We start from the raw sequence: 27,859 nt of genomic DNA on the forward strand, positions 1-27,859 counted from the left end.
AGTAATTTAGATCGATTTGGATCAGTACCATCACAAGTGACTAAGTTTACTAGTTATCTATTTAATTGCAGCAATTTAATAAATTGACTATATATATTATATTCACTATGCTTCAAGTATCTGGGGTCTGTAATATTTTTGAAACTTTTTTCTGCTCAGCGAGGTTATTACATGTGTGTGTGTGTATATTTTATGTATATATATATATATATATATATATATATATATATATATACACATATATATAGATAGAGATATATATAGATAGAGATATATATAGATAGAGATATATATAGATAGAGATATATATAGATAGAGATATATTAACAAAATGAAAGTATGCTAAAAGTTTCAAATTAACTCTCAAATGAACTTTGTCAAACAAAAAATGCCTGTGGTGATCCACATTTTTATTGTAGTTAAATTGGAATTTAATTCCAAAGCAAATGCAGTTACAATCAACTTTATGCCATGTATGAAATAAGGAATGAAATCAATGTCCAATATGACCCTCTACAAAGCATAAACATATCTACCAAAAGACCAAACTCAACGCAGCTTGTGCTTTAGAAGCCCCTATCTTTATATTCTGGGTTAAATACAATTCAAATGGATTTTATAGCATTTGTGGCAGGCTATCAATTATCGTGTGTTTACAATAGTGGCTGTAGTCTTTGGGTAACTTTAATGCATTTAAGCAAAAACCTTAAAACGCACTTAAAAAGCACTGGACCACAAAGGATTCTTTATCAGAAAATGTATAAACGTGTGCTTTATGTAGCCTGAAACAAACTGGCTTTCACCATAGATTAGTGCAGAGATGATCCAGATGATCACTTCCCGTCCTTGTCTCAAACAAAAGAGCGTTTAATGAGAGAGGGTGTGTATTTGATCTCATTATAGCACTCATCTTCCTCGTGGCTGTTCCTCCATTTGCTCTCCTGTGCCGAACGGTGGAGCCACAGCACCAGCACCATCAGAGCCAGCAGGAGCAGGGCCATGGAGAGACTCAACAGCACTCCCTGCAGGATGCCGGGAGAATTATCCGGAGCTGCACATTCACAGAAAAGAGAAATCTGTCATCTACACACTCCCATGTCATTTCAAATCTGCAGTACAGAGAGACTCACGTGTGTAGACAGACAGGTTAATGTAGCAGTGCTGGGTTCCCAGTGGGTTGGTCACAGAGCAGCGGTAGAGGCCAGAGGTCTGCGCAGATACATTGACAATGTGCACCGAGCCCGTCGTGTCACCTGCGACCGATACAGGTATGAAAAATTGTTTCTGCATGCCTGTTGTGTTTTGTACATTTGTAATAAAGCTTTTTTTTTTTTTTTACCATCCATGTTCACTGGCAGTGTCATCTTATCGGGTTCTAGCTTCTCCCAGATCACCTGTGGAGTAGGAAAGCCCTCTGCCACAACACAGGACAGGCGCACATTGCCTCCAACTTCGGTGTCCCCTTCCCATAGACACACAGGAAGAGACGGAGGTGCTGCACAAACACACGCACACACACAGAAAAGTCATACAAGGAGAAAGAGTTAAACATATTATTTGAAGTATAGCAGCAGGATCTTGAATTAATCATGTCTGGATGAATGAAAAAAATTATAATATACTGCCTAAACACTGGAGTAAATGTGGTTGAAAGACAGTATGGTTCACTGTTATTTACTTTTTTTAATAGTTTTTATGAATTTTTCAAATTAGCTTTTAGTTTTAATAATTGAGTTGTTTATCTTTGTCACTTTTAGTTTTTTGTTTGTTTTTAATATGCATATTTATCTTTTTAGAATTTAGTAATTGGATATTCAGTTAGCTTCCAATACAGCATTTTATCTTCTTTTTTTTTTTCATTTTTAGGTTAATATTTGTGTATGTGTGATATAGATATATATAGCGCCACTGCAGTTGTCTTTGTTTGGACCTATTTTCGTTGACAGAGCGACATCAGACTGGTTTAAAGGGTTAGTTCACCCAAGAATGAAAATTATGTCATTAATAGTTCACCCTCATGTCGTTCCAAACCCGTAAGACCTCAGTTCATCTTTGGAACACAGTTTAAGATATTTTAGAAATTTGTTGAAGCATTGAAAATACATTTTGGTCCAAAAACAACAAAAATTACTACTTTATTCAGCATTGTCTTCTCTTCCGGGTCTGTTATGAGCGCATTCAAGTGTAGTGATATCCGGTTCGCGAACGAATCATTCGATTTAACCATTTTTTCTTAGTGAACCGTTGAACCAGTTCACCAAATTGAACTGAATCATTTGCAATGGTTCGCATCTATTGTTCGAAATTATTGACATAATTTTCCTTTTTGGGCGAACTAACCCTTTAACTTGCAAGACTGTGTCTCAAATGTAAGTTACTCAGTTTGAACTGTTATATAAAAACCACATCACACTTGCCGTTGGGTTGTTGGTTTGATTGTTTGACCGTTTGAAATTGCTTAGCTATCTGTGAAATAGCTATTAATATGACTATTATGATGCAGTGTATATGATACCCAAAACAGTGAGGCTGAGCTCTCCTATGCCCGGGTCTCCAGTCTCAGGTGGGTTGCTGACCACACAGCGATAGACTCCAGCGTCAGAGACACGCGTGTAGTTCAGAATGATGCCCGCGCTCCAGGGCGTTCCTATAAACCCAACCCTGCCCGTGAATGAAGGGCTTTCAATCACCTGTCCGTTATCATACACGATCACCTGCACAACGACAGATACCAGTCATTAAGATCATACTCGTACAGTATTTTTGATGTTTAACCCCCTGAGATGCATCCTAACCCTCACAGCTTTATTTTCATCTGGGATTTAATATTGTGTCTAACTTAAGTCTATTTACACCAAGAATGAAATAATAACAATAACTTTATCATCCAGACCAACAGGTTTTAAAGTATTTTAAATTACATTTAAGTTTTTTTACTCCACACATGTCATTCTAAACCTGTATGACTTTTTTTCTGCAGGAAAGCAATGATATTTTGAAGAATGTTGGTAACCAAGCAGTTTTGTTTCCTATTGTCAATGTGAAGTGAAACGGTTTGGTTTCCATCGTTCAAGTTATCTTTTTCAGGGTTTCTGTGGTTCTTAAAAATGCTTCAGTCACCCATCCATAGTTTAAGGCCTTAGCTGAAGAGTCTTAAATTCATAGTCACTTCATTAAAGTAAATACATTCCTAGTCATGAAATGTAATGTTGAGGACATTGAAATAAATATATATATATATATATATATATATATCTTCCTGAGTATTTTTGTTTTCCAATATCTAAACATACTCAAATCAAGAGTCATGAAAAAAAAGGGCATTATTAAGTGACTTTATGCTTAAAACAAGAACATATATCAGTCAGTGAAATGTTGCTTCTGGAGTAAATGTAGTAATGTATCTTGATTTCAGAATGTTTAATATTTAACTTTAAAGCATGACCAAAAAATTTTTTTATTTCTTTGTTTGCAGTGTGATCAGAAGGTCCAGTAAAGGGTATTAACATATATTAAAGATTTTTTAATGAATTAAAGCGTAATGGAGATCAGTCGTATTTTCAAACGTTGAACCATCGGCTTGGTGTGTCCTGGCCTCAGGTTCCACACTTGAAAGTTTGATGGATTTTGATTGGCTGTCAATGTTTTGATTGTTCATCAGGTGAAGAAAAAAAAAAAATACTGAAAGCGATTCCTTCAATATTGTTCCCCTGTGTTATTATCATTATAATTATGGACTCGACTTTTCAATCTTGGTCATAGTTAAGGTAATAGTTATCATTCTTGGTGTGAATAGGCCTTGAGTTGTCCTAGTTGATCCATGTCACATTTAAATCCATTCATTCTATGAAAGTTTTAGTCAAATGAATGGATAGATCAGTAGACTGACCTGTATGGGGGAGTCGGGGTCTGAGAGCGGGGTCAGAGTCCAGATGATGCTGAGTCTGTACAAGGGCATCATGGTGAAGAATGAACAGGACAGCGTGACCGAATCTCCCTGCACAACCTCCACACCAGACTCCCTCACGGTCACACGGACTGCACCTGGATGGGGTAGGGGAAACACTCAAGCGGGATAATGCACGTTTGCACTTGAATTGTGGCCATTTTTCTTATTTCAAACAATTGGCGATGACACATCACTTGCAGGCCCATTTATTCCACAGTTCTGTTGTGTAGCTCTCGAGCTCTCTCCTTCCATCTCAATGGCTGCCTCATTACTGTAACGATGAGTCCCACCCCCACTATCCTTCCACCCCCAGGCCATTGTGTGTGGGAAAGCACAGTGACTCTAAAGCCTTAATTACAGCTGACAGCCTTGGCAAGGACAAATACACCAACAGAGCGAACAATGGTGTTCATTTCTTCCTCTAAAAAAAAATAAAAACTGACCCAAATTACAAATATTTCAATTATTGTAACGTTACACTTAAAACGCATAGTACAAAAAAGCTCAGATGACCTTTGCGATCTTTGTTGCACACTGGTTTTACCTCATTTAAACATTTCGCATGTAAAAAGACAACATTGTTATGGTATGTTAGAGAGTATGTTAACCCTGGTTTTGAAATGTGCAGAGCTGAAAATTAGCGTTCTGCGAGTTACCAAGTAGGAGTTTTCTGTAGTTGTGTAAATGTTCTTCTGCCCAAGTCATGTTTTCTTTTCTTTTTCCCCCAACATATACATAACAGCCTAACACTAAGAAAGAAATCAACACGCACCATATTGAAGAAGAGTGGACGCCGCGCAGGCCAGCCAGAGGAGCCTCCATCCTGTACAGCCCATCACTGAGAGGATCTGTGTGTTTCCCCTTCAAAACTCACTGGCTCATACTGGACAGGCATATCTGGGTTATTGGGCATTAAAGGGGGGCAGTTCTCGTTCTCTCTCCCTTTATCTCCCACCCTCGCTCTCACTGTTTCTCCATAACACACACAGTGAATAGTACACCTGTCCCTGTAGTGTTAAATAAGTAAGCATCTGCTGAATCAGGGCTTGTAAACTTTATGGCACAGACCCACAAATGTGCTGACCCCTTGGGGAGGAACCCACCTAAAATATGAGGGTAGATTTATACACTAGCATTCAAAATCTGTGATCGTTAAAAATCTTTTTGAAAGTCACTTTAAAAATACAGTAAACATAGTGAAATATTATTCTAAAGTAATGGATATTGCGAATATTTTCAGTAGGCATTACTCTAGTCTTCAGTGTCACATAATCCTTCAGAAATCATTAGAATATGATAAAATATTATAATGCTTAAAAGTGAAGTGACATTCAGCCAAGTATGGTGACCCATACTCAGAATTTGTGCTCTGCATTTAACCCATCCGAAATGCACACACACAGAGCAGTGAACACACACACACACTGTGAGCACACACCCGGAGCAGTGGGCAGCCATTTATGCTGCGGCGCCCGGGGAGCAGTTGGGGGTTTGATGCCTTGCTCAAGGGCACCTAAGTCGTGGTATTGAAGGTGGAGAGAGAACTGTTCATGCACTACCCCCACCCACAATTCCGTCCGGCCCGAGACTAGAACTCACAACCCTTCGATTGGGAGTCAAACCCTCTAACCATTAGGCCACGACTTCCCCGTGAAAGTGTCTTTACTATCACATGCATACTTGCTAAATAAAACTACCTTCAAAGTAGCAAAACATAAAAAAAAAGGTAGCTATAAATAGTGAATATAAAAAAAAAAAAACTTTTGGAAACTGATAATAATGCAACAAATGTAAACATTATCAGCATTCAAACATTTCGACACACAAAAAGTAAACTAAAACGGAGATCACAATTACAATTGATTTATTACTTATTTTACATTTAATGTAAATTTCAAACTATCACACTAGTGCTTTATAGACCAAAATATACAATACTGACTTTTCACATGTAGAGTGTTATCAAAATAAATACGTTTACTGCAATCACATTGATCAATTTACTGCATCATGCAAACTAACAACAGATTTAGAAAGGCAGTAATGGTACCATGATTTCCAGACATTGTCTTAGGTCACTTGGAAGGTACAAAATAAACTATAGTGTGACATATACCTTTATTATTAGTCATCTCCGATAATCATCTTTATGGAAGGCATTAGGGAGGTAGAGACCAGTGATTACTTTTAGTCATGGCAGATTAATAAATTAATAGCGGCAAAGAGATCTCAGAACCACAGTGGAATGGATAAGGTGTCCATAGCAGCTTAGACAAACCCTGATTTAAGCACATATACATACAGTACATGCTTCGAATACTACACACATAGAGTTAAAATCACTTAAGGAAATATATTTTCTATACAAGTGGACAGAAGAATATTTTATACATAGACAAAAAGATTTTCTTTGAGAAGCTTTGGATGTCGGATTCAGTCATGTGAAGTAACACTATTCATACATTGAAGTTGTACAACAAAAGACTTAAAATCACTAATATCAAGTACCATTTAAATATAAACTCAATACAATATTGGGATATTATTGCGTCATGAATCGCACAGCAGACAAAACACTGGTAGAAAAGATTAATATAAGTAATATTCTCAACCAACATTATTTATCCTCAAGTCATTTGTCTGCTCAGGCCCTTTAAAGGCCAAAAATACGATCAGATAATCCCACCAATTACAGATGAGAAATTCAACATCTCGCACTTCGGCTCAAGTATGTTGCGTACAGTTAGCATGGCCACATCAAGAACAATATCTGGCCTATTCCGCAAGCAGGGTTGGGAAACTTTACCATGTTTTTTTTTTTCTTGCCCCAGAGGTCACTAGGAGGATGATTTGTTGTAGCCGAACAGCCCCACAGGGAAGTACTTCACATGAGTGGGCCACTGAGACGCCAGCTGGAAGAACTTCACATCATTCCACTCCATTCCATCTACAGACACTGAAACATGTTCACTTCATGAGTCACAGACAGGGTCCAAACGACTGCGACACTCCAAATATAACTTGAAGGTAAATTTGGACAAATTTCAAACAAAAGGTGTGGTTATTATGACTTTGAATTCCAAACCCTTTGGAACACAAATTAAGATACTGTTGATGAAATCCGAGAGGTTTCTGACCTTGCATAGACAGCAACACAAATAACCACGCTCAAGGACCAGAAACATTGTTAAAAAAAGTCCATGTGCAAAAAGAAAACAAGTCTTCATTCAACTCCTTTGCCATTCACGACAGTACCTCAGTGCATATATGTGCATTCCTCTGCTTGTAAACAAGGTGCAGTGCATCCAGGTTTTACATTAGAAATGCAATATCCTGCGTCAGCAGCATCACACACATGCACGGTACTCTCGGGAACGCACGCTGAAGTCTCTTGTAGCTTCATGGAGTTACAGTTAAATTACTGAAATCACATGGACTATTCTACCTTTCTGGACCTTGAACATTGTAGCTCTGTTGCTTTCTATTCAAAGTCAGAAAGCTCTCGGACTTCATCAGATACCTTAATGTTTATTCCGAAGATAAACAAAGGTGAGAAATGAAAGATTTTTCATCTTGGGGCATACTATCCCTTTAAATTTAATTTAATACCCCAAATTTGGAATATTTGGTTGTCATCTTGGGACAAATTCCTTTTTCATCACATAAAACAGAGAAACAAAGAGAACATCTGTTGAGAAGTACCTCTTAGACTGGTTTGTTGATTCTTGGCAGAGCAGATGAGTCTTGTGATGCCTTCAATGACCTGACTCTTCGACTCTGTGTCTCTCTCTTTCGGTTTCTTCCCCAGGAAGATGGTTGGGACTGAAGACAATGTGAGAAAATATAGTTAGTATATAAATATGAAGAGCAACAACAATAGTAGCACTGCAGTGAGAGCTAAAAATAAAATAAAATAAACAAAGGCTCAGCTTCAGCAAGAAAATGTCAAATGAACTTACAGGGCTAGAAAACACTGCATCTATAAATCTAGTAGACCATCTCACCTTTCTTGTTCTTCTCCTTGGTCACCACAGTCATGGACATGGTGTTACAGCCAGTCTGAAACTCAAAGGAGCCGGGCAGTCGGCTAACCTGCAAGGACCTGAACGCACACTTCAAAGTGATCTTGCCTGTGTCTCTCCGCTCGCCATCTTTGCGCTTCTCGGCCCCTGGTGACACCCAGTAATCCACCTGCAGCCCAATGGCATCCATACCATGAGACATGCTGGGGCTCCTAGATAACAGAATCAGTTCGACGAGATTTTTTTCCAAGCAAGCATTTTCAAAGAGATAACAACTGTAAGCTAAAGCAATGTGAGAAACAGCAGAGCGGTGCAGATTTCTGTACAATATTGTTCACAAACCCTAGTGCAGCCAGTCCGCTCAGTGATGGTGATGGAGGAGGCGTTGCAGAATCTTTCATCATCCCCATGGGAGAGCCATGCGCCGTTGGAGACGTTGAAGGAACTGCCAAACTCAAAGGCAAACCCTCCTCACAATCTCCACCTACAATGAGTCAATTAAATATTTGGAAAAAACCTAAGAGGAAATTTCACTGCAAAATGATGAAAATGTCTTGTTTAACAATTTGGGAATCCGACTACATTGGTTCCACTGTATGTTTTTGATTCATGAAAATGCACTGGCTCAGAAGAGTCACTTGTTCAGAAAACAAACTACACATTGTGGCATTGTCTGGTTCTGTTCCCATCCTTAATTGTAATACAATATTTCTGGTGAAACAAATCAAATGACAAACCTGAAGATCCTGGGCTTGGCTCTACCAATCCCACCTTCACCACCTGTTGTAAGAAAAAAAATATTAATGCCAATCTATCCAATATTGGAAATTAAGCTGTGATTGTGGAGTATGTTGCAATATACATTTCAGTATACATTCTGGGTTCATTCTTTTTTATTTGCATTAAATTGATCAATAGTAACAGTAAAGTTGTTTATAAAGTTACAAAGGATTTCTATTTAAAATTAAATGCTTTTAAAAATCTTAATACATTTGCAAACTATAGAACAGTAGTGTAACAAAATGTACTCACACCCACAAATGGAACAAAATTTTGGTAGGAATCATCATCTTGTCTACAAGGGTAAAATAAAAAAAAATATAGAAAATATCAAATCAAAAACATATGAAATGATAGGATGGTAGAAACCATCTCACTCACGTCTTGTGTTTGCAGGTCATCATGGCCTCAGCAATGGGAAGCTGATGAGTAACTGTAGATCCGTTGATGTATTGCAGAATTCGTCCGGCCACATCCACAAAGTCAGCAGAAGAAGCTGTAGAGATACAAGAACAAAGGCAATACAAAACATCTCTACAGGCACAGGAAAGAGAAATGCTGCATATCCACAACGAGCTGACACTTGAAATAACTGTAGAGGGTTAAACAAATGCATTACTTACCAGTCTGAGGAGGCTCTGGGCGGCTGAAAAACTCTCGCCATGAGCTGTCCAGGAAGAAAGAACCGTAGCGATTGTCCAGAGAACCCAGGTGTTTGGCCACGGGGTGAGAGCCTGTGGAGACGCTCACATGATACTTCCTGCTTTTCGGAAAGCTTTTGTCATTTTGTGTGCAGAATCATTGTGTTATTTATTATACGCACCTATCGGCACCACAAGGAACTTCATGTGGCTGAGCCAGTCAGACATCTTGTTGGCGAGCTGAGAGACGTAGAATCTCAAGACGGCTCCTAAGTAGCTCTGATTTCCAACCGCCACCACTTTCACCGGTTTGGGCATGATGGAGTTACAGTTGCAGCTGTGAGAATTAAGAAGGAACACTGAAAAGGTGAATGTCAATGCAGTGCAGACACAATTTAACCTCATGAGATCTGATTCATGTCATTTCACTGATTCCACCACAGTTACAATTACAATTTCTGTATGCGTGTGAGCAGGGCGGAAAGGACGGCCTGGATTTCTGATCCAGAGCAGGTGCAGACCACCGGCAGCTTCTGGGCCTGCAGCAGCTCAGCCACATACTGCAGAAACACACACAGAGTCATTACTCTAATTCAGAATGGATGCGCTAAGATACTGACACAACACAGATGTTCAACGTCAAATTAAAGCAGTTATTCATTGAACACAAGAATGGCTATGTTCAGACAGACAGGCACACAGGAAGTGAAATGGACTGGTATTTACGTTTCCTTGCCAGTCGCTGCCATTGACCAGGATAAGGCTGTCAGGAAGAGTGCTGTCAGACAGCAAGATCTGGTTGAGCTGGTCGTACACTATCTTCCTAGGCATCTACAGATAAAAAAAAAAACATTACTGAAAGCATCTTGTTCACCTTCATTTTCTCAGTTAAGCATTTTAAGAATTAAACTTTAAGGTGCAGTGTATAATTTCCGGCGTTAGGAATTTGACCTAACTTCACAGAAGTGTAGCTTTTTTTAAGAATTTGTGTTTGAACAGTTCATGAATCCAAAATAATCACTGATTCATTCATTCAAGTGATTCGTCCTTGCAAGGCATATTTTATGTTTTGTTTTAGAGAAATTAAATGCTGGTATTAATCATGAGATGTTTGCCTCATATAATCAGAATATCATCAAAAAGTGGATTTATTTCACTAATTCCATTCAAAAAGTGAAACTTGTATATCAAATTTATTCATTAAACACAGTCTGATATATTTCAAATGTTTTTTTTCATTTAATTTTGATGATTATAACTGACAACTAAGGAAAATTAGAATATTGTGAAATGGTTCAATATTGAAGACACATGGTGCCACACTCTAATCAGCTTATTAACTCAAAACACCTGCAAGGCCTTTAAATGGTCTCTCAGTCTAGTTCTGTAGGCTACACAATCATGGGGAAGACTGCTGACTTGACAGTTGTCCAAAAGACGACCATTGACACCTTGCACAAGGAGGGCAAGACACAAAGGGTGATTGCAAAAGAGGCTGGCTGTTCACAAAGCTCTGTGTCCAAGCACATTAATAGAGAGGCGAAGGGAAGGAAAAGATGTGGTAGAAAAAAAACTGTACATGCAATAGGGATAACCACATGATGGGTTTTGTTGTGAAACAAAACCCATTCAGAAATGTGGGGGAGATTCAAAAAGAGTGGACTGCAGCTGGTGTCAGTGCTTCAAGAATCCCTACACACAGACGTATGCAAGACATCGGTTTCAGCTCTTGCATTCCTTGTGTCAAGCCACTCTTGATCAACAGACAGCGTCTAAAGACAAAAAGGACTGGACTGCTGCTGAGTGGTCCAAAGTTATGATCTCTGATGATTGTACATTTCGCATTTCCTTTGGAAATCAGGGTCCCAGAGTCTGGAGGAAGAGAGGAGAGGCTTACAATCCACTTTGCTTGAGATTCAGTGTAAAGTTTCAACAGTCAGTGATGGTTTGGGGTGCCATGTCATCTGCTGGTGTTGGTCCACTGTGTTTTCTGAGGTCCCAGGTCAACGCAGCCATATACCAGGAAGTTTTAGAGCACTTCATGCTTCCTGCTGCTAAATAAACTTTATGGACATGCAGATTTCATTTTTCAACAGGACTTGGCACCTCAAGAACAAAACACAAGTGGCAAAGCTTCCAGTACCTGGTTTAAGGACCATGGTATCCCTGTTCTTAATTGACCAGAAAACTTACCTGACCTTAACTACATAGAAAATAGAAAAAAAAAAAAAAAAAAATCAAATATATGTGGTCATCAGCAAATTAATAAATAAATCTGTATTTCTATTCATCAAGATATTCAGAAAAAAGTATTCACAAAAATATAAAGCAGCACAAACATTTTTAAAATAGATAAGAAATGTTTCCTAAGCACCATATCAACAAATTAGAACAATTTGTAAAGGATCATGTGACACAGGAGACTGGAGTAATGATGCGGAAAATTCAGCTTTGCATCACAGCAGTAAATTAAATTCTAAAATATATTCAAGTAGAAAATGGCTACTTGAATATTTTAACAGAAAACGGCTATATAATATCTCACAAGGTTTTAGTGTATTTTTGATTAAATAAATTCTTGGACAACAGATTTCCTTTAAAAGTTTCTTTTTACAATTTCTTTTAACTATAGATTATCTATTCAAGTTTAAATGTCACCCTGTTGACTAATCATTTCTGCACCACTAGTGGCGGCAAACAAAATTGCACAAATAATTATGTCCAAACAAAAACACTCCCAAAAGCCTGTCTTTCATTGTTCTGTCAAACAGACAGTTGTCCATTGGCTGAATTATAAGTTGACATGTTGAAGCTCCAATATTAAGGATTTTAATTAACGAATAGCCCGCTTACAGTCTTCTTTGCACATTAAACTGAGATGAAAGAAAGTACTTTACTTGTGAAAAAATATACACTTCACCTTTAAGGGCTCTCGTATTCCAGATGACTCGGAAGCGGCTATTTCAGTCTCAGGAACCGAACATTTTCTCACAAATATGATAAAGAGCAGCAGCAATGGTGCGCAACAAAAATATGTTTGTGAAATGTAGCAGATTTTTAATAAACTGCGAGGAGGATTAAAAATGACACTTCATCTCGATGGCCCTTAGAGTATGTTTAGACACCTCTGCACAAAAGTGAACCGCTACATGAGCCAGGTGTTGAACCATGCCAGACCTAGTACAGAGTTACATAAGAAGAATTATCGCCCACTCTCTCTCTCTCTCTCTCTCTCTCCTTCCTCAAGCATCACACCCACTCCTCCTGCTTGCTAATCCTCACGCATGGCCCAAATGAATCACCATATTCTCTGCTTTTCCCTCTCACACAGACACAAACACACAATTTCCTGAGCAAATAGCCCTTGGGGGTTTATCGATTCTGCTGAGCTTCAGTCAGATCAACTTAGGAGTGAGGCAGCTGTTCTTGGCTAAGTGCTAGCTCGCTCTGTGTGTGTGTGCGTGTGTGTTTCTGTGTGGAGGTTGTTACCTGAGGGGTGAGGCTGAGCTCGGGTGATCTCTCACTGTCCGAGCTGTTTGTGCGTTCACTGAGCGGTTTGGACAGCTGTCTCTCTTTCATAGGGGTCCCTCGCCTCTGTTTGGGGGTATGACTGCCATCCAGTCTGGGGAGAATTGCACAGCTGCTTTTATTTATTTGCTACACACTCCATTTCATGGAGTCTAAAAAAAGCAAGCAACAATCCTATTTTCAGGAACTGTAGCAGATCTCAGTAAAAGAAAAAGAACTGTATATATTTGTGGATAGAATAGATTTGGAGTGGGCGATTTGACCAAAATATCATGGCATGAATAATTTTATATCATTCCAGAACTGTACATAAAATAATTACAATTGAAATATTGAAAATATCTTGTTTTGTGTTTAGCAGAAGAAATATGCACACAAAAATATGCACACAAACATCTTTAAATACAGATTTTATGTGAAACACCAACCTGGGAGATGGCATGCTAGTGCTATTGCTCCTCTGTGGAGTCCGGGGCCTTTCTGGCAATGATAAAGTGATGCTAGGGGTCCCATCGGCGATCACTTCCACTTCATTGAGTTCCTATAGCATTAACTTCTCAATAAATACTAGTTCATGAGCTGACAGAGGATACAGTTTTACAGGTTTTACTACTGACTGAGAAAGGGGCAGATAAAGACAAGCAATCAGTCTCACCAACGTGTCCATCTCTGAGAAAGTATCCTCCATGTGTGCACTGGGGGAACGCTGGATTTTACCAGATACAGTCTGCTCGGCCCTCTTCAGAAGAAAGAGGGGATGGGGAAAGATGGAGAAATAAAAATAAATGAGTGGCCTTTAAGGGATGGTACACCCAGAAATTAAAACTACCCCATGATTTACTCACCCATAAGCCATCCTACTTTCTTCTTTCAGAATACAGTCTTCCAAGATTTATAATGGCAGTGGATGGGGGTCGAGATTTTGAAGCCCAAAAAAGTGAATCCATCCATCATTACAAGTGCTCCACAATGCTCCGTGTGGTTAATAAAGGCCTTCTGAAGTGGAGCGGTGCATTTGTGTAAGACAAATATCTATATTTAAACCTTTATAAACTGTAACCTCTAGCTTTCAATAGCTATGTTTCCTTCCATCTATTTTTTATATGCATTTAAATAAATAAAAAAATAATAAAAACACTGGATGGAAATGCCAAGATGCGTAAAAAATCTAAAAATGTCCACAAACTTATGCACACAATTGAGTAGGATCAACTTTTTATTTAATAAGAAAAACGTGTTTAAACTACGATAGAAACGTAGTACCAAATAAATTCCACCTTAAGCATCAAAAAAGTCATGCGACTTTGCACGTTGGGACAGGATTACTTGACCTACCAGAGGAGTGATCTCATTGCACAGCATCTGAAATGTCATTTGGGTTGTTCTGAAATGCCTGAGCAAAGTCTGATGTATGATCATCATGTCAATGATTCGATTAAATATCACAATGTGTCTCATCCTCAATTTTTTATATTACAAAACATGGCTACATTTTCATATTCATTTTATATACAATTAATTTTTTGCATTTTTATTAAATGATATACGCAGGCTACTTTTTAAAATGGCAAATGAACAATAAAACAATTTAAATTAAAGAATTTAACCATCTAAATATAGCTTTAAAACATACAAGTAAATAATAAAAGTAAAAAACTATTTCATTTGATGAACAAAGAGTACTTGGTTGGAGTGTGCTTTAAATATCGGAAAGTTTACAGACAATAATAGTAATGGGTCTTTCTTTCTTCTTTCTTTCTTTCTTCTTTTTTTTCATAAAACCAAGCTCAGAATATAATATTTAAATATAGTGGCTGCATTTTTGGTTTTGGTTTTTTGTCTCCCTCCACCATTTCAAACTAGCGTGACAAATGCTTATGCGAATGACGTCTGTAGGCTATAATCGATTATGGTATTTACAGCATCGATGCAGAATCGTCCACGTCCGCATCACGATGCATTCATTTCAACACCCCCCAGAAAGCTCTGTTGAAAATATGTCTCCCAAGAACCAAGTTTTGTTTACAGCAAAGGAAAACCAACCAGTCTCCTCTTGTTTTGTTTTGCTCTCTTATGGTTTATAAAGTTTTAAATATGGATATTATTCTTACACAAATGCAACACTTCACTTCAGAAGGCCTTTACTAACCCCCCAAACCTGTGTGGAGCACTTTTTATGATGGATGAACACACTTTATTTTGCTTCAAAATCTCGACCACAATTTACTGCCATTAAAATGCTTGGAAGAGCCAGGACATTTTTTAGTATAACTCTGATTGCATTTGCCTGAAAGAAGAAAGTCATTTAAACTCGGGGTGGCTGGAGGGCGAGTAAATCATGATGTAATTTTCATATCCCTTTAAAAGCAGCAGCAATAAGGCAAAGCAATGTAAAGCTAAATTGCAATGTTGAAATAAGGTCTCTTCTCTGAATGACACTTACAGGACTCAGCTTGTCTTTGCTGTGGCTGCACCTGCTATTCAAGCTACCAAACTCAGTCTGAGAGCTGGACTGTGACATGCCTTCAAAAAACGGCCTACAGCACACACACACACACACACACACACAAAGCCAGGGTCAGAATAAGAAAAGAAATTAGGTGTAGGCAGCTTGCCCACTCAGTGTGACTAAAAAAGCTTTTTATGTCAGTTTATTTCTGCATTTGAGAGTGAAATATGTTGCTTGTACATATTCCCTATTATACAATATATTCCAGAATCTTTTGCAACAGAAACAACAACACTACATTTACTGGCTGCCTCCTAAATTATTTAATAACATCTGTGTACTGCAGAGCAAATGACTAAATCGATATCTGAAAGTGGGTGGCCATAAGAATAAATATTAGCTAGGGAATGCAATACCGGAGTTTGGGTTTGGGTGTGCTGATAATACTGTCCGTTTCTTCCATGTCTGGGCCGCTGTCACTGGGGTTGTACATCTCAAGACTGTCATAGAGCTCATCCAGATCCTCTTCCACATCTCGGATCTGCTCTTGGGACACATGATCCAAACCAAACCCCACCTGCATGCAAAATATTACCCGTCAAATACTGATAGATATGAACAATGTACTTGTACAATATCATTAAATGGCCAATGTTAGTTTAGAGAATTTTTCATTGATACATTGACACAGAAGGTTTAGAGTCTATGCTCTTTTTCCCTATTTTTGTATTTAGATTACCTTTCTCATCATATGATGCTCACTTAATGTCAAATCCTTACAAACACTAATAACACAAAGTTTAAGAAAATTTACAAATTAACAAATTATTTGGATAAATTACTAGAGACTTTTAATATCAGCCACGTACTGGTAATTAGCTATTAAATTTAAATAATGAATCTTATATGTAATGTCCAAAGTGACCAAAAACAATCCTTAAAGACAAATTAGTGAGAATGGAAGGGAAAAGACTTCTGTGGTTGAATTACACTAAATTACACTAAATAACAGACAGGATGCAATTACCTCATCAGACACTTTGAACCATTTCACCAAAGCCATAAGCTTCTGTTTGATGTTGGGTTGCTAGATTTAAAACACAAACACCTTGTTAGACAGAAAACGGGGGAGTCATATGCAACAATAGCAAACAGACACAAATTAACAGTGTATCTGGCTGAATAACAGCAGGGAACAAAAATAGCAGTGAGCAGAGAGCGGAAAAAAAAAACGCTGTCACAACAAACACAGAGTGCTGGAGAAGGGACTAGAGGCTTGTCAGCTAGAAGACAGAGCACACAGGAAAACAAAGCAGACTTGTGAAGGCATCTGAGAGGAGGAAGCAGATAACATGTTCATGTGCTCAGAAGTCCCATCCCTAGAGTTTCCATATGACTGCAAAAAATACAGCAGTTCCTATTGCAACCGCAGCTACATGTAAAGAACATCAGTGGCCCCAGGGAGAAATATGCAGTTGGTTGGCTTCCTGACAAAGCCTGAGTTAACATGGAGGGACAGAGAAAGCTGCTCTGGTTCTCTGAGGTCTGTTTTCCAGTCCTGGACGGATCACTTACGTCACTTACATTGGCTCTGGTGATGGAGGCTGTGGAGGGGAGTTTACGGCGAGGTTTCTTTTTCCTCAGCTCATCCTCGTCATCATAGAGGTACTGCCCAAAAATGACAAACCATGATTAAATCCTCAAAAACCTTACTGGAGTAAAATAACATTTCACATTGACTAGGTCTCTTGCGATAAAAAAAAAAAAAAAACTCCACTGAAGTGATCCATACGACTTGGGCACTATATTACAAGGCATTGTATGGCAATATGGCTTTAAAAAATAAAAATAGTTTAACATTATGTCTCTTTCTCACCAAGGGATGCAGTGAATGGGTGCCGTCAGAGTTCAAACAGCTGATAAAAACATCACAATAATTCACAAATAATCCACACAACTCCAGTACATCAAGTAACGTATTGTGAAAGGAAAATCTTTTTTAATTTCAAACAGTTTCTTTCAGCTAAAATAAAATATATGATATTGGTTTTTCCATAGAGAAAGTTGTCTGATTCAGGAGAGAAATATGCACAGATCAAACACTGTTTACAAGTGACAAATTAGTTTTAAACAAATACGATGGTGGATCTTGATGGTGGACTTTCTTTATGAAATCAAAAATGTAAAAAAATGTAATGAAGGATTTGTTAATTACAAATATGCAGCTTTTCACGCCACAAGATGATGAACTGGATTCATGTTAAGTATGTGTGGTTTATGCAGTTTTTATCAGCTGTTTGAACTCTTATTTACGGCACCCGTTCCCTGCAGAGGATCCATTGGCAAGTGTTGTAATGCTTCATTTCAATAAATCTGTTCCTATGAAATAAAACTAATCTACATATTTGATGTCACATGGAAAAGAGTCTTCAGAACACCTCTTTTTTTTTGTGTTCCAAGGAAGACTACAGTCAAACAAATCTGAAACTGCATGAGGACTTGTAAGTGATGACAATTTTTGCGTTTTGAGTGAACTAATCTATTCAAATCAGGCATTTTTGCTGTCTGTATTTCTTCAGATTTCTTTCCTATCACTGCCCAGAGTGTCTTTTCACATCACAGATCATGTTATACCACTTATCTGATTATATTTTTGCTTTACAAAAGCTTGCAGTGCCTTTCTTCAGTGTTCTGACTTCATTCTTTGTGCTCTATTCTAATTCACTAAACGGGAAATAGGCAAGATGGCTGAATATCAAAATCAATCACTTCAATCTCACAAGCCTTACCTGCCCCTGTAGAGGGTCATCACTGCCGTCCTGCTCTGACGAATAGCTTTCCTCTTCCTCCTCAGAGTAATTATCGATGTCTGGTGAACGATCTGAAAGGAAGAAAACAGAAACAATGCAAGGGATTAAACCAGAGCAAGCCTTGCTAAAAAAAACTTACTAAAAGTGTTCTCAAAATAAAAAAAAGGCAGCTATTTCTCATTAGCTGGTTTCAACTGAAATATATATCAAAGTGTGCAAGTCTCACCAGATAGCTTGGCCTTTGGTCCCTCTGGGTCAATGGGTTGACTGGAGAGAGAATAGACCCTGATCTCAGCAACGGGCACTGGTGTGTCCTTCATCGTCGTGTGCAAGCCCAACACCTGAGCACCTTCGGTAGGATGCTGCATCACCTATGGCCGGAGAACAGAAGCCATCAAGTAAACTGGTTTAGTTTACAAACTGATTACAAAACACATATGCTGAATTAGTTTAAGGTGCTTAAAGGGATATACAACCCAAAAATAAACATACTGTAATCATTTACTACCCTAATGTTAAACCAGTCATCGGATACCCATTTTCCAAGTTGATATGATTCTTTAGGGTCTTAGTGAAAAGTCTTTAACAGGGGTCGGCAAGTAAGTTTGGCATCGGGCCAAAAAAATGTTTGCCACTAGATGGTGGGCCAGAACATAGTAAAAGGATAATTTAAGGAATTAATGGATGAAAATTGCAACTAGGATTGCCTGTGACAGACTGTTACATTATCTTTTGTAACTGGTAGTGAGCTGTTACTCTGTGTTAAATGCTGTAGTAGGACAGTAATTTACAAAAAGCCACATTTATGTATCAGTGTCCAGAAGGGTATGTGAGTCAGTTTTGTCCCGCGGGCCACCTGTTGCTAATAACTGGTCTATAATATACTTATATATACATTTCTCAATAGTAGTGGAAAACAACACCATTTTACCCTGTCAAAATCAGCTCTGTTTTCAGCAACCTGTTTTAGTGCATGTTCCTTTAAATGCTAATGAGCTCTACTGACCCCACCGCTCTCTTCCATGGGGTGACAAGCCGTTCTCATGAGATTGTTTACTTTACCCATGGAACTTGCTAACTAGCATGTTATTAGGAAAGGCAATTTGCAAAGATTCATAAAATAACCTTATACTCACTTCTTCTGTAGGTGAGGCTGGATCACGAATGATTTGTGTGAACATAATTGCATTTAGGTAGATCAGAGGTCTTCAGCAGCTCAGATGTCAGGAGTAAATGACAACTGCTGTGTTCATAATTACATTCAACAACAAAACACCTCAATCACTTAGGAGCCATTCTTGTCTATTCCTGCTCCACATCAATGGCGGATGCCAGCTAAGGTGAGATGCTTGTGTCAGTCAACAATCATGGGAGGGCCTGGGTCTGTGACACGTCACACAGAGAGGCATCTGAGGAGCTGTTTCAACGGCAACGTTTTCAGCCAAAAACTGGAAACTTTTTTTGAAAACGGTTTTCAATGTGCACGTGCAAGAAAAAGCCACCGTTATCGTTTCTGTGTAAACAGACACCCAATACAGTGCGTAGTACGTGTTAAGTATTTAGACATGTGCAGTACGTGTCGATTTAAAAGGCAAGTGCGAACAAACATAAGTAAATGGTACTGTTGTTGCTGCTCAAGAGTTTGCTAACACTTCTTCAGCAAAGTTTGGATTAACACTATTACAACTAACAGTGGAGACATATATATAAAACATATAATCATCACTTACAGGTGCAGGTACAGGTACTGTCCAGCCCAAACAGCTAACACAGGAATAATGACCTATGTTCTGTAATTCATGCCTGTAATTCATTCTCTATCTATAATTTTTGCCTCTCTCTCAAGTACTATGTAAATACATATGCATATTTTCTATACAGCTGCATATAAACAATAATGCAAAAAGAATGCACAAATATGTACATAAATCTTCTGTTACAGATTCATACACATTATTATTATTAAGTCTTATTTAAATGTGTCTTTTGTCATGCCATATATGTATGTATTCAATTTAATTCAAATTGTAATGTAATTGTAATTCTATGTCGTTTAAGTATGCATTTCTTTTTTCTATAAAACAGAAAAGAAGATATTTTGTAGAATGTTGACTTCCATTCCACTGACTTCCATTATATGGACAAAAAAACAACATGCTTCAAAATATCTTCTTTGGTGTTGACCGATTTCACATTTGTGAGTGGACTACCCCTTTATATATATATATTTTTTTTTTGCAGCAAAATATATTCAATATATTGTCAAACCTGCTTAAAGAGTCTAAAACACTTTTTGTGCTAACAGACATGTATGTGCTTCAAATTTTGATTCTTGTTAATTTAGAGAATTTCTTTTAGAGATTTATTTTTGTCTTCTTGGTCTAAAATCAATAATAATGTAACATGACGTGTATGTGCTTTCAACAGTTAGTCATGTACTGAATCATAGTACAAATGCAAATGTCTTGGCATTTATTTGGCCATTAAATTACAGATACAAAATGACTTGTGGATTTTTGGTGCATCTGTGAGAAGTTTCAATACTGTTAGCTCCATTAAAGTGATATAAAACTGACTGAAGCATAGAAAGTAGCTCTATTCCACCTCCTACAGCAGCATTTTCAATGTTTCATTTTACACAAGCTGTCCAGAATCACTCAAAAATGTGGCTGAACCATATTTGTTGGTTTTGCGGTTCCTCACCTCAGCCATATTTATCATCCCAAGGGCAAGGGTCTTATATCCCAGTATAGTGCGATTCTTGTACCTCTTGCGTCTCTGGAGCATAATCTGAAGCTTGTTGGCATCTCTCTTCAAAAAGTGTGGGTACTGAAGACAAAACGGAAGGGAGAAAAGACTGCAAAATTTAACATTAACCGATTCCCAATTCATTATGGGAAGAGTCACTTAGGGATTTATCATAATATTAAATCTGAAAATGTCAATTTAGTTCTAATCTATTGCAAAAGACACTCGAACACTGTTAACCTGAAGAGAGAAGGTCAGCTGAAGATCAGTCTCAGTAAGGCCTGCTGAAGACAGCATGATTTCATTTGAACGCAAAATGCGTTTTGAGCCCTGAAGAGACATTTACACTCATTAGCAACCTAAACATAGATGAACAGATTTATATTTGAGTGATGCAAAGCAGTAAAACAAATTTACCTGAAGTTTAACTGCAATGACCACCGAAGTAAGATCTCGGTCCAGCTCCTTCAAAATCACTAATTTTTTAAGAGTTAGACTGAGAAGTCTGCAAGAGAAAATAAGAGAGAGATGCTCAAGTTGCTCTGAGGACAAATTGCTATGGCTGCTGAATGAATAATCTGTCCCCAAGTCGGCTTATCAAGTTTACCTCACACGGTTGACATTTTGGCCTTAAATCACAAATGCAATTTTGGCTGACATTTCACCTAAAATTCCACACAACAACTGCGACCTTTTCATACTGTGATTGAGAAGTGCCATGATGGTTATTAATAAATGTCATTGTCAGACACAATTACAAATTGAAATGTGCCTCATATATTTCAAGGGATTGATATTTAATAGCCCCTATGTCATTCCAAACCCATATGCTGTTGTTGTTTTGCTGTGGAACACAAAAGGAGAATTTTTAAATAATTTACATGCAGTACTTTTTCCATAGTGCCTCTGTCTGTCTGACTCAAAAAAAATAAAAGTGAGCCTTTTTGGAGTTTGAAATCATGAATGGTAAAAATGGAAAAAAAACTTCACAGAAAACTAGCATCTTTGGTGTTTGGATCGACATGAGTGCCAGTAAATGATGGCAGATTGTTCATTTTAGCACTAAACTATGCATCTATAAAATATATGTATAGAAAACAAACATGACTGGAGCTTCAATATCCAGCCAATCTAAAGAAAGCTACCAAAGGATCCTGAAATGAAAACCATTTTTTATGTATCTCTCGACTGCACATAGACAACACATTTGAAGTGGTAACAGACATAGAATGCAATGTCCCCAAAAAAATGATTTGTCCTCTGACACATTTCCACAAGGAGTGTTGAGATGTTTTTGGCCTGCAGTCAAGAACACTGCATTGGTGATATTAGATTTAGGGGATAAATCTCAGAGTGACACAGCAAAACAAGCACTGAGCTCATTCAGTTTCTGTGACGGGTTGTAGATTTACACAATGACGGGAACACTGTAATGAATGTTTAATAAATCAAATACACAAAAGTGACATTAAATATATTGCACTAATACTTTAAATTCCACACACTTACATGCATGTTTGCATGTATGTGTGTGGAAGTTAAAGTATTAGTTCAATATATTTAATACATTTACAGTGCCTTGCAAAAGTATTCTTTTTTTTTTTCATTTTTTCACATTTTATGTTGCTACCTTATGTTAAACTGCTTTAAATTACTTTTTCCAAACATCAATCTGCGCTCCATACACCATATTAAGTAAAGCAAAAAACAGTTTTTTAACATCTTTGCAAATTTATTAAAAATAAACAACTAAAATGATTCCATTGCGTAAGTATTCATACCCTTATCTGGCATAGTTTAAATTTAGCTCAGGAGTATTCATATTGCTTATAGGTGTTACTACACTTCTAGTGAAGTTAACCTGTGGCAAATTCAATTAAATGGGGCATGATTTGGAAAGCCGCATATGCACTGAGGTCAAAAGAACTGCCTGTACAGCTCAGAAACAGGTTTGTGTCAAGACACACATCGGAGGAAGAGTTCAGAAAAGAGCTAGCCTCCTGGCCAAACTGAGCAACTGATGGAGAAGGGCTTTGGTTAGAGTGGTTCCCAAGAACCTGATGGTTGAGTTCCATGATCATATGTGGAGATAGGAGAAATCTACAGAAGGACAAATATCACTGCAACACTCCACCAATCTGGGCTTTATAGTGGTGTGGCAAAACTTAATCCTCTCTTCAGTGAAGACACGTGAAAACACTCTTCGAATTTACAAAAAAGCGCCTAAAGGACCCTCAGACTCTGAGAAACAAGATTCTCTGGTCTGATGAACCTCAATTTCTAGCATCATGTTTGAAGGAAACCAACTCTGCTCATCACCTGCAGAGTAGCATCCCAAAAGTCAAGTGTGCTGGTAGCAGCCTCATGCTGTGGGGATGTTTTTCAGTGGCAGGGACTGAGGGACTCGTCAGAGTAGAAGGAACGCTCAGTGCACCAAAATATTGAGATAGCCTGAATGAAAATCCCAATCCAGAGCATTCAGAAGCTCAGACAGGTAGAAGGTTCATCTTCCAACAGGACAATGACCCTAAACACACACCAAGAGTAGCTAATAGACAAATCTGTGAATGTCCATGAGTGGCCCAGCCACAGCCTGGGACTGAACCCAGTCAGATATTTCTGGAGAAACCTGAAAATGTGCATCTGACCTCATCCAACCTGACAAAGCATGAAACGTGAAGAGATTAGGAGAAAGATGGCAGATAATCGCCACATGCTGATGTGCAAAGCTTATCTCATCATTCCCAAAAAGACTTGAGGTTGTTAAGGTTCTTCAGCTCAATATTTAGAATACTTATGCAATGTATTTATTTCATTTTTTTTTATATACATTTATGAAGTTGTGACAATTCTGTTTGTAGATTGACGTGAAATAAAAATTAATTTTAAAGCAGTTTAACATGAGGCTGCTTCATAACAAAATGTGAAAAAAATTAATACTTTAGAAAGGCACTGTACATATACATACAAGTTTTTATGGTGTATGGTTTGAACTTTCATACTAAATGGTTAGGCCACATTACAGACTACGGGTGATTCATAGGGTCAAAATAACCTGCGTTACTGCACTATTTTTTTTTTTGTTGTTGTTGCTTAAAATGAGATTGCTTTCATTTCAACAGCCCTAAATTCTACACAAGAGATAATTTCTTAATAAACAGTACTGTATGAGTTGCAGTATGACACGTTTTTCTGCCCTCTTTTGATTGGGAGAATGCAATCTGACATTTTATTTCACTAATTGACTATACAAAACAGTGTGTATGTATATATGTATGTAATGATCAATCGGAATTGGCAAATACATTGGTGCATTCATAACGTACATACTGTAAACTCAGGAGAAAAAAAAACCCTCGCATTTTCAACTGCTTTTTCTATAAAATTTCTTATTTCATGTAAAGATTTATATAATCATAATAAGACACAACAACTGACATATTATAAATGGAACAAAATTCACAAACATTAGACAAACAGAAATGGAGTAATGAGTCACCGAACAGAGCAGGAATCAATATCCAAAGTAGCAGTCAGTATTTGGTGTGTCCTCCAGCTGCTTTAAGTACTACAGTGCATCTCATCTTAATGGACTGAGAAAGATTTGCCATTTCTTGCTATGAGAAGCTTGCAACTTCACTCTTCCACCAAGGCACTTGCAACTTCTTGAACACGTCTTGGGGTACATATGGTCACATGTAGTCTGGCATTACAAGGACGATCAGCTGTCCTTCCTGTCTCTCTGTAGCACTGTCCTAGGCCTCTTATATTATGGCCACATCTGCCGTTCTCATGCCTCCCTGATGCAGGACTATGGCATGTTCACACAGGTGATCAGGAACCATGGACATCCTCATTCTGGTGTTTTCAGAGTCAGCAGAAAGGTTATTGGAAACTAAGTTATTGGAACTATGACATTAATTTTTCTTCCCCCATAAACTATAAATGTCTTAATGACAGTTCAAAGGTGCATGTGCAGTAATTGTTTATGGTTCATTGAGCAAGCATAGAAAACATAGCTTAAACACTGTCTAATGCAGATATGTAAAGCTTAATTATCTTTAAAATACAGTATCCCAAAAATGGACATTTCTTCTTTTTTTCTTTGTTGTTGTTGCTCAGTTTATGTACACATACTGACTTCATATGATATCTTGACTTGCAAACAGCTTTCATTTCTAAGCTACAGATGCACTTGCATAACCTAAAAGCAACATCTCATGCTAAGCTAAACAAGAAAAAGGCATTAATACATAATAGCAGCTTGAACCCATTCGTCTCTTCAAAGTGATCTATATTGAACTGGGTCTAACTCACTTACAAGTCAGTCCCTGTGCATTAGAGTGTAACTCTAGAGCACATAGGTAATGAAATTGGGAGAGGAGGGGCTAACCGGACACACATCTCACCTTTCCGAGATCTTACGCAACATTCTAATGGGGCAATATGCTGCAACATCAATTTAGGGTTTAAATTCAGCAATAATCTTACTGATGCAGTTGAAAGGAGAGCCAGTGTCAAAGAAAGAGACAAGATTAATAATGTCTTCATAGAAGAGTAATGCTCTTTACTCTGAGTGCTGTCACTTCTATGCCTCTTTTCTTCTCTGCTGGCCGCTCTTATTGCAGTCAGTCTCTTTGCTTTGTGGCCATTTTCCCCTCTACTCCTTGCATGAAGCATCCCAAAGCCCCTCCTCTACATTTCTACATCACAATCCCTTCATGAAAGTAATGAGGCTAAATAGTAAACAGCATGCCTCCATATTACGGTGCATATTATATACAGTGGAGATGCACGGTTTAAAAATAAAGTGTCTTTCTGCTCTAGTTTTCACTGAAGCAACAAGTTAGCATGATGTTTTCACTCTTCAGATTTAATAACAGATCCATTCCACATAGAATGTGTTGTTTTTAGAGAACTGCTCCATTTACTAGAAGGAAGAACATAAAGCAAAAAAAAATAAAAAATCAGCTTTGTTTCAATTGTCTAAAACGGGGTCTTAAACAGTATCCCCCTAAGAGAGTGAGAGAGAGAGAGAGAGAGAGAGAGTGTGTGTGTGTGTGTGTGTGTGTGTGTGTGTGTGTGTGATATTTGCATATGATTCAAATGAAGTACTAACTAGCTAACATAAGAATTAAGTTACTAAAACTAAACTGTAAACTTAATACAACTATAAATAAACAGGCTAATATATTAGTGGAGGAGAAAAGTAATGAGTAACTTACTAGTGACTAATTATATATAGCCTTATTGTACTACTGAACTAAATACTAGTATCTAATGAATAGTTATGAATTTGACAAAGACAGTAGTCACTATTAAATTTCTTAATCGTAATTTCGTAAAAAAAAAAAAAAAAGTTAAGTACAAGTAACAAAAACATATTTAAATGTTCAAATGGCTTGGCACAGTCTCTGGGTGTGGAAAGGTTGAAAACCTCTGGTCTAAAGTAAGAAACCACTGTTTCATGTGATCTCCAGTGCAGCGTGATCTGGATTAACTATTTACTCTGGTACAAAGCAGCACTATTGGCGGCTGTGTAAAAAAGCGCATGTCTACTAGTAAATAAAGAAGGGGCATACCTGGGCACACAGCTGGGAGAGGAGCTATCAATCTCCCATGTCGCGAACAGGTTCATCTGAACCGGGCGACTCGAAGAAATCGTGACCGTCCTGACATGCTGCAAGTGGGGAGACGGAGCTCCCGCTCGCTGCTGAAGTCCTCCTCGCTCCGACATGCTTAGCTTGTTTCGGGATATGTGCTGTCGGAGCGGTATCGGTCAGTTTGGACAATGCTCGCGCATGCAGTCTGTTCAGATGATGGCACTCTCATGGCACGAGCCTCTTAACGTTCCCGCCTCCGCTCGGCGGGGGATTCACACGAGACTTCACTCAGTTGCTGCTGCTGCTGCTGCTTCTATCAGTCCAGCTCTAGCTTCTTGTGAGCAGCTTGTGAACAATTGAGCGTTTAAAACAACAGCAGGAAGCGGAAATATCTATTTTAAAAACATATAGTAAAGCAACGCCTCTCGTTAAAGACGCACGTACAAGAGACGCGATGCAGCGAGACTGAACGCGTCGCATGTGGTTGTAGAGTAGAGCACTAGGTCCCCTAATAATAAAGTCAGTATACGTATTTAATTATTTAAACATATTTAATATAATATTGTATTATGCGACGAATTAAAACATTTGATTTGCTAAGGTTGCAGCTGCAGCTAAAAAATTATGAGCACATTACGTTACATTTATGTTAGATTTAATATATTTTTTTAATGTAAAATATTTACTAATTATTTTAATTTTGACATTTTGCATCCCCCAGTGGGCCTCAGATTAGGTTTACATGCACTATTGTAGACAGTATTGTTGATTATAATGGGATTGCACTCGTGGAGTAGCAGCTGCTGCAGTTGTCAACTGCATTATGTAGATATTAATATATGTGGAATCATATTTATTTATTTATTTTGGATTAACAAAGGCCAATAGCGCCTTTGGTTGTCAAGCTGGTCTGCTGACTTACAACTAAAACAGTTTGAAACGACATATTAAGTCACGTGTTTATATTTATCTCCCTCTGTTGCTCTCTTTCTATGTATTTTTTAACGCAACCCACTTGTATCTATTATGGTAGTGGCAGCTCCTAAAACACTGCAACCACCCACGCTGGCACAGTTTGTAGTTTATCTCTCCCTGACAGATTGAAGCCAGAGAGAGCAGTGAAGTTTCATGACATCAAGTCCTGAAACATTCAGACTGCCAAGGATTAATCAAAAAGGCCCCAGAGTTCCTTACACTTTCTGAATTTTAATCATTTTGGATAAAGCTGAAACTGAAAACATGAATTCCCTAGAGGTTATTATTTCTGCTCACTTTTTTAAGACTGTCCTGGAAATTTTATGGGCTGTGCTTTTAGTGCAACACACTTCC

General features: G+C 38.0%; 2 protein-coding genes across 4 annotated transcripts; both read right to left on the reverse strand.

Annotated features, from left to right (window-relative positions):
• Positions 1 to 377: 377 nt before the first annotated feature.
• On the reverse strand, positions 378 to 5,233 carry zgc:165604 (immunoglobulin domain-containing protein). Its single transcript, XM_026195956.1, has 6 exons — positions 4,722 to 5,233; positions 3,890 to 4,044; positions 2,516 to 2,714; positions 1,340 to 1,495; positions 1,131 to 1,253; positions 378 to 1,051 (listed from the first exon to the last, which is right to left on the reverse strand). The coding sequence occupies exons 1-6, from the start codon at positions 4,783 to 4,785 to the stop codon at positions 852 to 854; spliced, it is 897 nt and encodes a 298-aa protein (XP_026051741.1). The 5' UTR covers positions 4,786 to 5,233; the 3' UTR covers positions 378 to 851.
• Positions 5,234 to 5,796: 563 nt separating this feature from the next.
• pacs1a (phosphofurin acidic cluster sorting protein 1a) lies at positions 5,797 to 27,036 on the reverse strand. 3 transcript variants are annotated; one of them, XM_026195957.1, is made up of 24 exons: positions 26,510 to 27,036; positions 21,345 to 21,432; positions 21,168 to 21,257; positions 20,883 to 21,008; positions 18,406 to 18,550; positions 18,159 to 18,250; positions 16,945 to 17,037; positions 16,397 to 16,456; positions 15,786 to 15,946; positions 15,364 to 15,457; positions 13,576 to 13,659; positions 13,349 to 13,461; positions 12,882 to 13,014; positions 10,119 to 10,223; positions 9,846 to 9,952; positions 9,575 to 9,729; positions 9,375 to 9,485; positions 9,133 to 9,247; positions 9,004 to 9,046; positions 8,709 to 8,751; positions 8,314 to 8,455; positions 7,954 to 8,183; positions 7,652 to 7,771; positions 5,797 to 6,905 (listed from the first exon to the last, which is right to left on the reverse strand). In XM_026195957.1, the coding sequence occupies exons 1-24, from the start codon at positions 26,662 to 26,664 to the stop codon at positions 6,787 to 6,789; spliced, it is 2,724 nt and encodes a 907-aa protein (XP_026051742.1). In that variant the 5' UTR covers positions 26,665 to 27,036; the 3' UTR covers positions 5,797 to 6,786. The 3 variants fall into 3 exon arrangements, with proteins under 3 accessions (XP_026051742.1, XP_026051743.1, XP_026051744.1); XM_026195958.1 differs by having other exon boundaries at positions 16,954 to 17,037; positions 26,510 to 26,664; XM_026195959.1 differs by lacking the exons at positions 20,883 to 21,008; positions 21,168 to 21,257; positions 21,345 to 21,432 and having other exon boundaries at positions 26,510 to 26,627.
• Between the last annotated feature and the right edge of the window lie 823 nt (positions 27,037 to 27,859).

This window comes from Carassius auratus, chromosome 21 (assembly GCF_003368295.1).
Source record: "Carassius auratus strain Wakin chromosome 21, ASM336829v1, whole genome shotgun sequence".
NCBI classification, from domain to species: Eukaryota; Metazoa; Chordata; class Actinopteri; order Cypriniformes; family Cyprinidae; genus Carassius; species Carassius auratus.